The sequence below is a fragment of the Ambystoma mexicanum genome, chromosome 6q (genome assembly GCF_040938575.1).
Source record: "Ambystoma mexicanum isolate Mex_15411 chromosome 6q, UKY_AmexF1_1, whole genome shotgun sequence".
Lineage (NCBI taxonomy): Eukaryota > Metazoa > Chordata > Amphibia > Caudata > Ambystomatidae > Ambystoma > Ambystoma mexicanum.
Genome location: NC_090937.1, coordinates 1,338,700,225 through 1,338,715,222, shown reverse-complemented (window position 1 = coordinate 1,338,715,222; position 14,998 = coordinate 1,338,700,225). Strand labels below are relative to the sequence as shown.

Sequence of the window (14,998 nt, the reverse complement as noted above, 5' to 3'; positions counted from 1 at the left end):
ACCTGTGTCTCAGAGTTCACTACATGCCAATTCTGACAATCTACTGTCTCCACATCTGAGACCATCTGAATCTTCTAGCATCACAAACACAAGGCAGCATGGCCTCCAGCTTCCTCAAGCTCCAGGCCAATGCTTCAGTGTCCCAACCCCATGTTAAACCATCAGAGAACCTCACTGCTGAAGGCCAGACTCTGCTTCTCTGCATCAGAGCTGCATAGTCTTCCAGAGCAGCCTACCCAGCTTTCCCTGCAGTCCCACCCGCAAGCAGTCACCTCTGATGAACATCCCTGTATTGTTGGACCCAACTCCGCCCTCCTTGATTGGATGCCAACCCGACGCTGTAAACTCCCAAACTCACAGTTCGCAGCAGAAAACTCTGTCTCAATGTTGCCTCGTCCCAAAGAAAATAATATGGTACTTGCAAGAGGCCCTGGACCCTGGTCCATTTTCAGGGCCATAGTAAATTCTAAGGCCCTCCTCCCTTCTCTGCCTTATTCTTACAAGACACTCTCTTGAACATTGACTTTGAGCCTAGTGAGTCACTGAACATCTAGAATATCTGCGTTTCTTTACAGGAGCAGGGATTTTTCTAGTGTTTTTAGTTAGTTATTTGTATTTTTTTTGTTTAATTAAAAGTTGATATTCGTTATAGAACCTTGATTAGACAGTCTTTTATTTTGTACTATTGCTGTTTGTGTTGCTACTGGTATCACCTGACACGCCTACTGAAGACATAGGCTGCCCTACCACACGAGGCAAAGGAGGTATACATTGTGCCTGTTTCACCTTTATGATTGGCATCACTGCTGGTTTAGCAGTAGTGTGGGTCTGAGTAAGTAGATTAGCCACTACTCATCCCTGTACTCCTGCAGAGTAGTGGTCATTTTGCTATAATAATAAACCGTTCTCTGTGGGTTGGATGCAACCTTGCCCAGTGATGTATCTGTTACAGTCTGTGGGTCTCTTGTATACAGCTGCGCCTAGCTGGCCATTTTATTCCAACAGAGATAGTGGTATCCAGGAAGTGCATACTCCTTTTGTGGCATTCCATGGAAAACTAAATTACTGTGATGGAAGACATTCCGTTATTTGTGGAATTGGATTAGAGAATCTTTGCCACCTGACTAAATAAATAAATAATCAACGTGGTGCATGTATGTTAGTGGTTTCTGAGATTGTTCTTGTAAGAACTCTTGCTTGAGGTATGCCATGAAAAAGTTGACATAGTGAGGTATACATCTTGTGACCAAGTCTATTCCAGTCTTTTGTAGGATAAGTTCTCCATTGAAACAGAAATTGTTTTGTATGAATCTGAATCTCATGAGATGGGCGATGGTTCTAATTAAAATATCTGTCTTGATGATCATGCTTTCAGGAATCTCTGACATGCAACTATTGCATCTGGAATGTTGGAGTGAAGGGATGTGACATCCAATGTGGCCATGGGTGAATTTGATCGCACACATTCTACCTCCTGAATATTCCTGAGTAAATGTGTTGTCTCCTGCAGTTTCAACTGGGGAAGTGCCATCAGCCAATCAGGTGGTTTGAACAACGGGCGAGAACAGACATTCTCCGCCCGCTGCTTCCAGCCACTCGAGGCCCTTCTCTGGGTACGAGGGGATTCCAGAGGCCCTACCATGTGGTGTATTCAAAACCTACCAGGAACTTTCTACTATTTGTCAACAAACATTTATTCAGCATTGCGCCTTCAAGTCAAACGTGGAACATTTACCAAAGACATAAAAAAGAAACTAATACACAGTGCGTGCAGGGATATATAAAAATGCATAGTTAATACACAGTTGGTGCTGGGAAAATATGCAGTTCATAGAAGCAGTAAAATATTAAAACAGGTATAAACAAACAAGAGGATAAAAACAATGAGAAGAGTCCTGCTCGCAACCTCAATGCACAAGTTTACTATCAATGTATACTACTCCTTTGGTTTGATATTCCAGTAAAGGAGAATTCAAAACACAATCGGCCGACCTGATTGCTACCAAGCAGGCTTTATCACTTAAACAATCTCAGATAGGCCTCTGGCTCACCAACTTCTTCCTTAAAAGCCAAGATCTATGTATGTAGCGTGCACATCCGAACACCACAAAAGGGTCAAGATGCTTTCATTGTCGAATTGGTATCCCTACACCGAACCATCAGCAAGTCCGCTCTCATATACATACGCCTAAGATGCTTGGATTTTTCACATAATAACATAAAATGTAGGACGGTTTTATTTGTGTTACCACACATCGGGCACTCTGTAATGTAAGCCAGAACGAATGATTTTGTAAAACAGCCACTTGTAGTGTATCTAATCTTAGACGTAGGTACAGAGACCTTTCAAATGATGGCCGGATATAGTCCAAATATAATTTAAAACCCGAAAGTGGTGATCTCGAGTTGTCAGTCCTGTTTTAAGTTTCACTGCGTTATATAACAATTTGTCACGGGCATTGTTGACCAAAACCAGGAACTTCATTTAGGGGGTCACCAGAGGTCGCAATTGCGACCCCTGAAGTCTCCCTTGCTACCTGTGTGGTCTCCCCTGCTACACCTAAAAAAAAAAAATAATTGTGGCTGCTGGACTGTGGCCAGCAGCATGTGGCTCTTTGTTTCTGGAGTGGCTGTTTTTCTGGAAGCTATAGCCCGTAAAATAGCTCAGTGGGTTCAACGTTTACTGCTGCAATGTGTGTGTGATTTACAGGTTGCAGTTTCGACTCCCGGGAAGGTCAACTCAGCCTTTCATCCTGCTACGGTTACTAAATGAGTACCAACACAGGTTGGGGATATTGTATGTATATTTGTTTTATATATAGGCGAGGAAGGATAGCCCAGGGGCAACACTTTTGTCTTGGAAGCAAGACAACGCAGGGCCACACAGGTTTGAATCCTGATCCGGCGCTTAGAAACCACAACGGTGGTATTAAGCGCATTATAAATGAACAATTAGATAAATAAAATATATGAAGCACTTAAGCCTAAGTGCTATATAATAACACATCATTATCGTTTGGCCTTGGACATCTGTTTGCATTCACAGTAATTTGATAATATGAGCCTCTACGCACTGATATTAACAATACATATGGTGATCCATTCTTGTATGCAATGTATATCACTTTACAGTGATACCGTAACCATATTTTTCGTAGTGTACTTAGAAACAATGCTATGTGATGCCACTTCCTGTTTTGTCTAGGGGTGAAAGGTTGTGTCCCATCGCTTCCCATGATGTCACTTCTGTGTGAGGTCAGATGACATCACTTCCTGTGATGTCATCAGAGGTCAAGAGTCATGTGATGTCACTTCCGCTACCCCATGCATTTTGGTGAAATGACGTCCTGACCAAAACCTCTTTAATGATTTTCTTAGGCCTAAACAGCGGATGCCGGCCTCTCAAGAAATGCTGAGGCAGTACTAGGGGCACTCCAAACCTTCTGACAACAGTCTATTGTCGAGGCAGGTGGCCAACCACATGTCAAATCCCTCTACCTGCTCCTGCCACAGAGGCTTACCGACCCTGCCTATCATGGCACTTTTTCATAGTATCTCAGACACTTTGTGCATTCTGGTTTGTACTAGTTCCTTCACTCCCCTGTTCACAAATGTCATTGGCACCGAAAAGTGCCACACAGCAGTTATTGAATCTCAGTCTGTGCATGTCAAATGGCACAATCTGAACATAAGCAAGCAACTTCAAAGGCAAAAACTTAGATGCTATAAAATACAAATGAATGACTTCTCTGTGAAAGGCAAAACCCTTAGTCAATTGGGAAAAAACTACATATCATCATACAGAAAGTCTCTTTGTCTTGTATACACAATCTGCCCATGATTATAAAAAACGATTTTTCAACCATAGGGGTAAACACTGTTCGCAGGACTCCCAGCCTCTTGCCTGGCCCCCCCTCTATGCGGCACATCACACCATGGCTCACCTCTTCACCGGCTCATTGAAATGTGAACGCATTACCCCTGCCTTTAGTTAATTAAACTGGCTCCACACTCCAGCTAGGATCTGGTTCAAAAACGCATGCCTCGCCTAGACAGCATCTACCACTGGTAGGCACTCTGGCCTACCTGATGACCAAACTAAAGAAATGGGTCTACACATGGTTATCTTTACCCTTCGAGTGACACGTTACTGTGTTTTCAGCAATAAAGGTGCACACTCTGTATAATGGTCTATGTATCTTTTCGACCCATAGTGGGACCCCATATTGGAGGTGCGCTAACGTTGGGAGACCGCTATTGCGGCGGATAGGACTACGGTGGATGAGTCCATCGGGCATTATTAACAGAATATGAGGATTGTCAGCTACTTATAAGCAGTGAAGAAACCTAATAAGAGACTTGATATATGACGTCTGATGCTATTGAAGGGTGTATTGAGACCCCAGCACTACGAATATTACACTAAGAGGAGTAATCTTCTGTTGAAATTGGGAATCTTTTATGTGGCCCTGGATTGCATGGTGGCAACCAAGAAAATCGTGTTTTTTTCCCCTGAAGAAAGTTCATGCAGTTATTTCTAAGAAGAACTGAAACATGTTGGGATCTGTTTGTGTCTGAGTTAAAACACTCAGAAAGTGTATTGAGGTGTCAAAGCCATTTATGTTTTTTTCTACAACTGTTAAATGTGGTTATATGTATGTGAGTTTAGTGATATAGTTGTATTTTATAACTAAAATGGGTTTTATGTTGGGTCGTGTTCATGTAGAACATTTTTATCAGTTTTTAATCTTTTTGTAAACTTATTTTAAAAAAATTTTAAAAATTGAGTACTACGTATTAATGCTACGTACTTGGTCTATTTTTTCAAGACTATAGGTACAGGGAGGCCTGTTCACCAGACTATTTGTATAGACCAGTGAATCTGAAAAAAATGTAAATGGTCTCCTTTATATAGAAATATTTGTGGTCAAACTCTGACCGTGCGAGAGAGGGAGTATCTAAAGGGGTATTTTGCCTTTAGTAAGGTTGATATCTTGCAGTAAGACCATCACCATACTAGAAACTAGACTGACTCTAAAGAAGAAAACTAGGAAAGAGTCCTTCTCATGTTTTGCTCCGGTCCTCTGGAACTCAATCCCAGTGGCATTCCAGATGGGTCCAAGTCCTCCTCACTTCAGGAAAGAACTGAAGGCCTAGCTCTTCGAAACAACACCTGGTGTAACCTAGTTTCTGGCTATCTTGTGCACACCCCCATCCAGGGATGAACTCGCCTACAGAACTCTGGAAATGCAATCATGGGCCTCAATGGGGCTCTGTTGTGGGGGTGCCGTGGTTCCATCGCCACTGTTCCTTCTGTGCTCCCCTCTTTATATCTTTCCTGATCCACCTCATCAGTTTGAAGTAAAACATTTGTTAAGAAGCTAGGAGTATGATATTCCTCACTCTTACAAATGTTATATTTCATTTCTTTGTATCTTTAATTCCTTTTTAATCCATTTATATGGGAAGATGTGAATTGAAATTCCATTTAGACCCTATTTTCCAATTATTATTGTTATTATTATTTTTTTTATTTGAAACTTCAGACTTGATTGCCTCAGTACTCACACTGTGGCATCAGACTTTTGTTACAACATAAATGTTTTGTTGGTTTCCTCACTAAACATACAATTTAGTATTATCAATGACACTTCAGCATCTTGTCTAAAGGAAAACAAGGAAGACAACAAGTTTTCGATCAATGATCATATAAAAGCCTCCAGCTCTAAAGAGTCCATAGTCCACCACAGCGCAGCTTAATTTCACTGAACTGCCAGCCATTGCATATGACCACAAGTCCCGAGATTCAGAGTTCACTGGACTGAAGCTTCCCAAGTGCAGAATCCGTTTTTGTGTGGTCTGAGTACATTTTGTAAGTAAATGTTCTAAAGATTCAATTTCTTTCAGGCAGAAGCGACACTTATTGTCATTTACTTCTTTTGAATGACAAAGCCACATCATCGCCTTGGTTTTTATTGAATTTAGACGAATACGTAGAAATTGCTCACGATGATGTCGGGAAGGACAATTTGTTAAGTAGCGACATGGTACACCTAACTTATGTGCTCCCAACCCGGAGTCTAAAGTCGTTGGCATCCTTAGACATTCGTCATTATTTTGAATCCAACATGAAAGTTCAATTTTTTTTTTCACGGCTTGTGGTCTCATTACCAAAGCTTCTACTGTGATCGGCGTCTATTAGGATCTGTTTCATACATTGTTTCCACTCTTCCAGGAGATTTGATTTTCCTGTGCCTGGTCTGGAGGAAAAAACTTGATAAGCTGGTGGAATTGGCGTCGAAATCATTTTCCGCAGAGCCATCAAAGATTTCCACATGACACATGCATGAAGAGAATTCAAAGAGAGTTCATATCTTAGCTGCTTCATTGAGATATACGCGGGTAGCTTCAGAACTCGTCGCCAAAAGATGCCTTCTAATTTATTCCAAAAGGTGACGTCAATGTTCCATCCCGCTTCAGACCCAAAAGTTATAGCTGGAACTACTTTTTGGGTATAAAATGTCAGTACGGGGGTTAAGGTGAATTTTCCGTAGGATTTATACAGCAACTGAGCTTGAATACTAAACTGAATCATTCGATTTGTCATGTCGCTTTTCCAATGCTGTTCACACAATGAATTGTTAAATGAGATTCCCAGGTATCTTATTGAATCTACCACATCCAGATGTTTATTATCAATTTTCCATCTAAATTGATGTTTATTTTTGGTATTTGTCCTACCAATGATGATTATCTTGGTTTTTTCAGTATTTAATACCAAATCATTTTTATTTAGATAGTCATGTAGATTTGTTATTTGCCTTTGTAAACCTATCGGGGTCTTGTCTAAGAGAACCACGTCATCAGCGTAAATGATGCATCCGATTTCTGTATTATTTAAAATAGGCGGAAAACATCTTACATTTTTACGATGTGCTGGAATATCAGCAATAACCAGTTTGAATAACTCGGCAGCCAATGGGTAGCCTTGTTTCACGCCCATATTTGTAGATATCTGATTAGATAAGGTGCCTTAGTTATTCAATCTTATGCTGATGACGGTATTTGAATACAACGCTCTTATAGGTTCAATTAAGTTACTGGGACATTTCCAATTTTCCAATTTTTGCCACAATTTTGATCGATTGATGCTATCAAAAGCACCCCGTAGATCAATGAAAGCTACATACAATCGTGATTTAGTTCTTAAACTTTCAACTTTAAGAATAGTCATTAGTAGGAGATTCACCTCGACACCAACTCCTTTGGTAAAACCTGTTTGCCGTATGTCCGGAATTTGTTCCATTACAGACCATTGTACCAGCTTCTGGCGTAAAAAGGAAGCAAATATTTTCCCAATAGTATCTGACAGGGCAATTGGGCGATAGTTAGTTGGATCTGCCCGATTTCCCTTTTTATAAATGGGAACAATTATTGCTTCGCGCCAAGAGACCGGAATCGTCATTGTTACTGATAATCGTAGGAACAATGATTCCATGAACATTGCCCATTCATCTTCATGTTTTTTCAACATTACATTGGTTATTAAATCTGGACCAGCGGCATGTGAATTTTTCAGGGGCCGTATTACTGCTTTTATATCTTCAGCTGAGATTTGCATATCCCATTATGACAAATTATGTGCAGCAGGTCTTATTTCTTCATGCTGTAAATTTCTGAAGATTTTAGCAAAGTGAAGTTCCCATTGCAATGCATCGATCCCATTTGACAAAGCAGAGTGACGTTTTGAGTTTCCTGTGTTCAGGATTGCCCAGATTTCTCGAGGATTCTTCTGGACTAACTGTTTCATTAATAGCTCTGCTTTGTCTTGCTCAATAATAATTTTTGGGGATTTTAACCAATTCCGATACAATTTTCGGCGCTTTTTAATTGCAATTTTGATGGATTCTATTGCAATACATGATTTTTTCAATTTCCTCACATCACGTCGCATGGCCTTTTTTGCTAGCGTCAATAATGTTGATGACAGATGTTTATGTGTTTGTCCCATAACAGAATTAGAGGCTCTTTCAATGACGAAATCCGAAAGCAAGGGAACATAATCAACCGACATTGATTTGTCATAAAGAAGCTTCTGATTAAGTTTTTGTATTTTGGAACCATTTATCCTAAGGCGATTTCCGCCAGCATTCACAGAAAGTGGTATATTGTGTATTCTTGTTTCATTTGTCCATCCCACTAGACAGGCCAACCGCAACAAGTTATGGTCACTACTTGACATAGGAGATATTAACAATGACATCCTTTTCAAATAGATTTTGGGAAACCCAAAAAAAGTCAATGATTGATTATGCGTTATGATCCGACCACGTTTGTTTTGGCGGTTGATCACCTGGCACATGACCGTTGACCATTTTACAGTTGCGATTTCCTAATACGTTGCTCCAATAGTGCGCTCGACTACTTACTTCATTGTTTGGAGATAGTTTAAACACCTGGTTAACTTGGTTGTATTTGAACCACGTACAATTTAAGTCTCCAGCGCAGATTATTGAAACGTTCTTATAATTCAATATTGCTTTGTCAATAAGATGTTTTATTGAATCCAGAAACGATTTTGTGCTGATTTTTTTCGGGTTCCAATATCCATTTAAGATAAGCAGGTGCTTCCTTATGTTCATATTTTTGTTATTTGTTTGAAGTAAGGCTCGTTGCACAAATGGATTAGGACTAAATGAGTCAATGAGCCGCCACCACGTGTTTATCCTAATCATCATCAACAATCCAGAGGAAGGACGCCCCTTTGCGTTTTTAATTGCGGGGTTTAAGAGAATCACAAAACCGTCTCTAGCTGGTGGATCGCTTAACCATGTCTCTTGCAGGCAGATGGCAAAAACCTGTTTTATCTCGACATCAAATCAGTTGCACAAATGAGTAAATCCTCTCGTATTCCAGGACAGAAATTCCCAAATACTTTCATTTTCAATTGCTGGTGGCTAGTGCCAAGCATTTTTGTTGTTTTGTGTTTTTTATTCGATGGCCTTCTTTGTGCATTATCTTTGGGAGCCTGGAATTAGCATTGCTCGACGTAGATTAGCACATCTTTGTTCTGAATCATTATGAGAGGTGCTCTTCAAACTGGTCATAGGAGTCTCTGAACCAGAACTAATTGGTTCAACCGATATATCAAATCCAAACATCAACAGTTCGTCAGAGGCATTCAGGATAGTATTACGAACAGAAGCTGAGGAAATGTGCAAGAGCACTTGGTCACAACACCGCTCAGTTGCATACTCCACAATTTTTATATCGTCAGATGTGATTGTTCAAAGTGATGGAATGCAAGAAAATAATTTCATCACATTATTGCGGTTTAAATTCAAATCATCATCTTCTTGATGGAGATTTTACAATCTCAATTTACAGTTGGAGGATTTGTTGTCTGATTTCAAGGATGTGGAAGCACGAGAGAGGTAATGAACTTGTTTATTGTTTTGAGTTCTTGTTTGTTTAGGGTTCAAAAGTGATGGTATATTTTTCAAACTTCTCTCAGTCACCGTTGATCTGTATTCAGAACTCCTATCAATTATTATTATTTAGAAGAACCCCAAAGCTCTACTCAGGTAGCTAGACCAGCTCACATTTCCAGTCCACCCGACCTAATTAATATATTGATATCTGTTAGTAATATTCACTTGATGACTTTTCTAAATTCTCCCTACCGATGTTATGCTCTATGAACTGCAAAGCACTCCATTGCTCTGAAGCTAGCTTTGCGGTATACAAATATACAATATTATTATTAATAATATTGTACAGTTCTTCCTGGGGCAAATTTGCCGTTTTCTAGTGCTGTCAATAACAATTGTTATCAATTATCCACTGCGATGATACGCAGGTTTATCGAACTTACAATTGTGAAAAATGTTTTGGTGCTGTTGGCCCGCCTGCACACACACCTCTCATGTATTTATTTCTCAGATGTGCTGCTGTTGTGTTTCGGGTCAGTGGTAGAGCCACAGTGGGGGCCGGAGCAGCGGCTGAACCCCCTGCTCCTCCCCCTGGTGCTAGTGGCGTCGCCAGGAAACACTTTAGGAGGGGCACAGAGGGGGCCAAAGACAAAAGTAGGGGGGCACAGACAAAAGTAGGGGGAGAACATGGTCACTGCTCGTCTTAGGTAGGGGGGGACAAGGAGGGGCACAGGGTCTCACAAGCCCCCCCCCCCAGTGACGCCACTGCCTGGTGCCCAGTGCCTCCCCAGCCTCCCGCTGACGAACTATCTTATCTGCCCCCCCCGCACCTGAAGCTGACCCCGCTACTGTCTCAGCTGTGCAAGAATGTTTTGCAAAGCGTGCCACCTGACTGCATTCAAGCAGCTTTCACCAAACGCCTGGTGCTGGTTAAGGAAGTCGCCATGGGTCTAAGGCTGGCATGTTAATGGGTTCCCCATGTCCCTGAAAAGCCGGCCTTTGGCACTGACATTCGAATCCCGGCCCTCGCAGAAGCAGCAGTACCAGGAGTTCCCAGTCACTTGGTTATGTTAGCGCAAAATGATGGCTGGGGGTTGCCTCCAGATGGCCAGCGGGCATTTCAACACAAAAGTTCAAAGAGTGAATAGAATTTTCCAGAAACAAAAGTGCAGTGGAAACACGCGATATAGTATATACTCTTTTAAGGGCAGAAACAGATTCAGTTTGTGCAGTTTTATATCGCAATAATTAAACTATAATTTGCCTTTATTTCTACAGTTCAAACAATATTTAAATACATTTATTGCAATCCCCTGACTCTGGCCCTAAGCCAACTAGGGCACTAAGCGGTTAACAGCGCGGTGTAACATAATGCACACCAGGCGGAATACTTGAACAGGAGCGTTCATGTTACGGCGGTTGGGTGTCCAAAGTCCACCGTGCCCGGGCGCTCCAGCGGTGCGTGGTCCTGTGTAACTGCGTGTAAGTGCCTTGATGGGATGTAACTCTATTGCCTCTGCCTGACAACTACCGGCCCTACTGCGCATTGTGATTGTGATGCACGTGCACGCTGTAGTACTTTAGATGCAGACTCTCTCCGTCTTCTGCACACTACGGTCCGGCCAGTATGAACGCGCTTACCGCCCATCAGAGCCTCCTCGGCATCGCTCCTTAACCCCTCCATGGCGGCTCGGAGGTTCTTCTCCTCACTTGCACACCCGGTCCCAGCGGTAGGCTGCCCTGCCAATGTGCCCCATGGAGCCGGCAGCAGCCCTTCAGTGCAGCGGCAAGGTGTGCTCGGGGCGAGCTGCTGGCCATCCGCCCGCCCTCCTCGGGCTCGCTCACTGGCTGCTGCGGCGGAGAGGCAGGCCGAGGCTGCCAATGCTGAATGCAGAAGGCAGCCCGTGTTCTTCCAGGGTGCCACCGGGCGACGCAGAATGCAAGGAACTCAGCGCCGCATCAGGGAGAGTTCTGTGAATTGTATTAAGTGCACGAATAAACAACACTTGCAGTTCCCACGATCCCAGTCAACATTCGGGCACGTAGCTAGTAGTATCTGGGTATTTTTATTAATTCTGCCCCGGAATAACATTCTAAATGCCCACATATGTGGAATAAAAATAAAAAAAAGTATGTTCTCTTCACATTCTTGCTAACCCTACAGATTTAGGCAGGTGGCTACTGCTTTTGAAGCAGCCCTACCGCCTACAGATTTCAGTGACAGATCCTACTGTTTTTTACACTGGCAAGTAATTTATGTAATTCTACGGCAGGCTCCAGGACAGAGCATGCAACACATTAATTAGTCTGTCTATACAGTGGACTGGTAGGTGATTACTTGGATTGCACTCAGACCAATTCACTGACCCGACAGCTGTGTGACTCTGGCCTGCACTCTTGCCGGTACAACAGGTGAACCAGCAGTGAAAGCAAGTGGCAGAGTGTAACACCACCACACAGCACCTGCCGACAATTTGGTGTTGGCATTCAGAATTATACATTTTTAAAAAATGTTTTAATTGTATTTTAATCTTTAAGATTTTTACAATTGAAGTAGCTCCATTTCATAGAAGAGAACAGAAGTTTGAGGATAAAATTTACACTAAGAATCATCCCTCAATACATCATTTAACCATTTGCTCAGGCACCAGGTCCTTTTGTGACGGTAAGTTTTTTTTTAAAACATCTTGTGGGATGTTTTATGTTGCCAACATCCAGCCGATTTTTTCTCCCGTCATCAGTCTTGACCAGCAAAGGTCTTCATCCTGCAGCGCGAAGTTTGAGAATAAACGCTTCAAGTAGAGCGATCTTGGCTTGAGGGTACCAGGGCAACACAAGAGTAAGTGGCGCATAGTCTCTTGCGTTTCATCAGAACCACAAAGTCTGCATCCGACTGTGGTGGCCAGCCCCCGTATAGAGAGGATTTTGTTTGTAGGTCACATAATGTTGGCAAGTATGTCTTCACTTACGCCCTGGCTCCTCCGAAAAAACACAGCTACCAAAAATCATTGAGCTCTGTCCTGCTTTATGAAGAACACTGTGAAGCAGACATGTCCACTGTGGCTGTTTTGGCCCCTAAAACACATAACTTGCACTACCACAACCCCTCAGCTCCCTTTACAACATGACTGAGACTTTGTGTGTTGTAGGCAATAAAAGGCAGTGGATTTTATTGCACGATACATATACCAACAAAAATACCTTATATGTAATTGTATTTATAAAATTCCTTCATGAGTAAACAATAGTCTCATTATTGTATATACTTTTGGCATATGGTCCAGGGTGTGACCTCCTGGGCCGTGCTGCCTCTTCTTCCCGCAACTGTGTTAGGCTAAGTAGTGTGGGCCCCCGGGCACTCCTTCATACATACCCCTGTCTTGTCTTGTAATAACTATCAATACCAATTTGTTGTGGAACATAATTTTTGGGCGTAGACATTTATTTTCATTCATAACCATCAACAAAAACCATCTGATAAAAAACAGGTGTGCTTTTGGGCGGGTGGGAAATCACAATATGGACCTTCTCCTTCCCTGAAAGCTGTACCCAACATGGGTGTGCTTTCTTCGTGTTGTGCCTCTCCTTACTTCGAGGCTCTCCTTATATCCCCCTCCCCTGGCCCCCTGCCGTTTCTCCTCACATCTTCCTGTCCGTTGTGGCCATGTTTCCATGACAATACCTTGTGGAGGCACCTTGCGGCTGCCCTCCTTTGTGTGAGCCTCTCCCGTGCCCCCACCCTGCGTCTAACCTCCATGCCCTCTATCGGGCCTTGCTTTAAGGTAGCCGGGGGCCTGTGGCCTAGGCTATTTAGTGGGGCCCCCGGTCACTCCTTCATACATACCCCTATCTTGTAATAACTATCAATACTAATTAGTTATGGAACATATTTTATGGGCGCAGGCATTTATTTTCATTCATAACCATCAACAAAAACCATCTGATAAAACAAGGTGTGCTTTTGGGCACACCGTATCCAAGGTAAGTGATACCTTGCTTCCGCTGGCAAGTCTTTCAGTCCAATTTGGCATCCTCTCCTTGGACATGTGCCGCCACACCTGAGGGGGTAGAGCCTAGGCCACTCATGTTCCCCCAAAAGTACTCCTATCTGTGTCCCCTATCCTCCGGCGCCTTTCACAATGCTATCAGAGAACCCATCCCTTCAACAGAGTTCTATTATGTTCATCCCCATGTGGTTGGTTTGGGATTTTCTTACTAACCTAGTCTTGGTTTCCTCACCCCCTGCCAACATCACCCACTGCTAGGCCATCCCCCGCTGCTGTGTTTCTTGCTACCATTTCCCAAATTCTAAGATTCCCGAAGAATGCCACATTCTATTACCCTCCACGCACTCTGCATTAGAGGGTACCGCCCCTTTCTTGATCCTCCCTCTGCTGCCCCTGTACCGGCCCTCTTTTTTCATTCTCCTCGTCACTAGGCATATGCCAGATAACCGCCCCATTCAAATCTTCTCGCTATTTATTTATTTTGCTTTCCTTCTGTACTCCGAGACACCCAGCCGGCCCATAGAGCCGAGGTTTGCTCAGAACTACTTTAAGACGAGATAGCTGCATCCTTGAGATGGATGGGAGTGCAGATTCATTACTCCAACACCAATCAATAAGGACAACTCAATGGTTTGGCAAAGGGAGTCCGTTTAATGACAAGTACAGAAAACGGGGAGTCATGCATATCAGCAGTGAATCGATCGTCCTTCTCGCTTCAAACTCCAACGAACTTCAGGCAAGTTGTAACATTTATACTCAGAAATCGTCATCACCAACCTATAACACTCAAAAGTTAACATGCAATTCTATTGGTTAGGAAAAGGTAACTTTACTATAGGTACTATATCTGTATATGGTAAAGGAGTGAGGGGATTGGGTAAACTCTGTCAGGTGGGCGTCTAAGCCCTTCCTTCAAAAATGACTACTGTAGACGTCACTAAAAGTACGACGTCCCATTGGTTCTACCAACTATATGACCCTAGATTATTTGGTCCATTGTGATTGGGTTGGCACCAACCCCATGCATACTTTTCCACTTCGCTTAGCAGCACGCAGAATGGTCGGCCAGGTGCGGGGTGCCCCTTAGTTAACCGGCCTTCCTCCGATTATGGTTACAATCAATCATCACTTTAGTAGTCAATTAGTTCACTCTGGTTGGCCTCGAGACTGCATCTTCTGTCTGCAAAAGTTCTGATATCTCTGCCTGGTCAGGTGCCAAGCGTAGGTGTGAAACCTCGCTTCTTCTTGCTCGGCTGGTCACGTGATTCCTACACCATGAATGTGTCTCTTTTCTCTCAATTTTGTGTATTTGATTCTCATTTAGCCCACCACCTGCCTACGTCTTCTTATCTCGACCTTTCAGAGGCAGGATATTCTGTTCTTAGTTTCAATTAAATGTAGCTACTGTTCACTTCTTCTATTGGTATGACCTTGGCTTTCCTGGCACAAGTTACCTCTGCCGAGTTTCGTATCAGCTGTCTCTTCACGTTTTGCTAAATATGAATCTTTCTCATTTGACCTTTAGTAACCTGGGTTGATTCTGCTTCTTGTGCAAATTAG

At 42.8% G+C, this 14,998-nt stretch overlaps 1 protein-coding gene across 1 annotated transcript in view; it reads right to left on the bottom strand.

Moving 5' to 3' along the window:
- Positions 1-11,343, bottom strand: part of SLC2A9 (solute carrier family 2 member 9) — a 2,089,749-nt gene extending 2,078,406 nt beyond the window's left edge. Inside the window, exon 1 of the mRNA XM_069631955.1 lies at positions 11,073-11,343. Coding sequence (XP_069488056.1) covers positions 11,073-11,115 — 43 coding nt within the window. The 5' untranslated portion in view covers positions 11,116-11,343. The remainder of the gene's footprint in view (positions 1-11,072) is intronic.
- Positions 11,344-14,998: the final 3,655 nt, after the last annotated feature.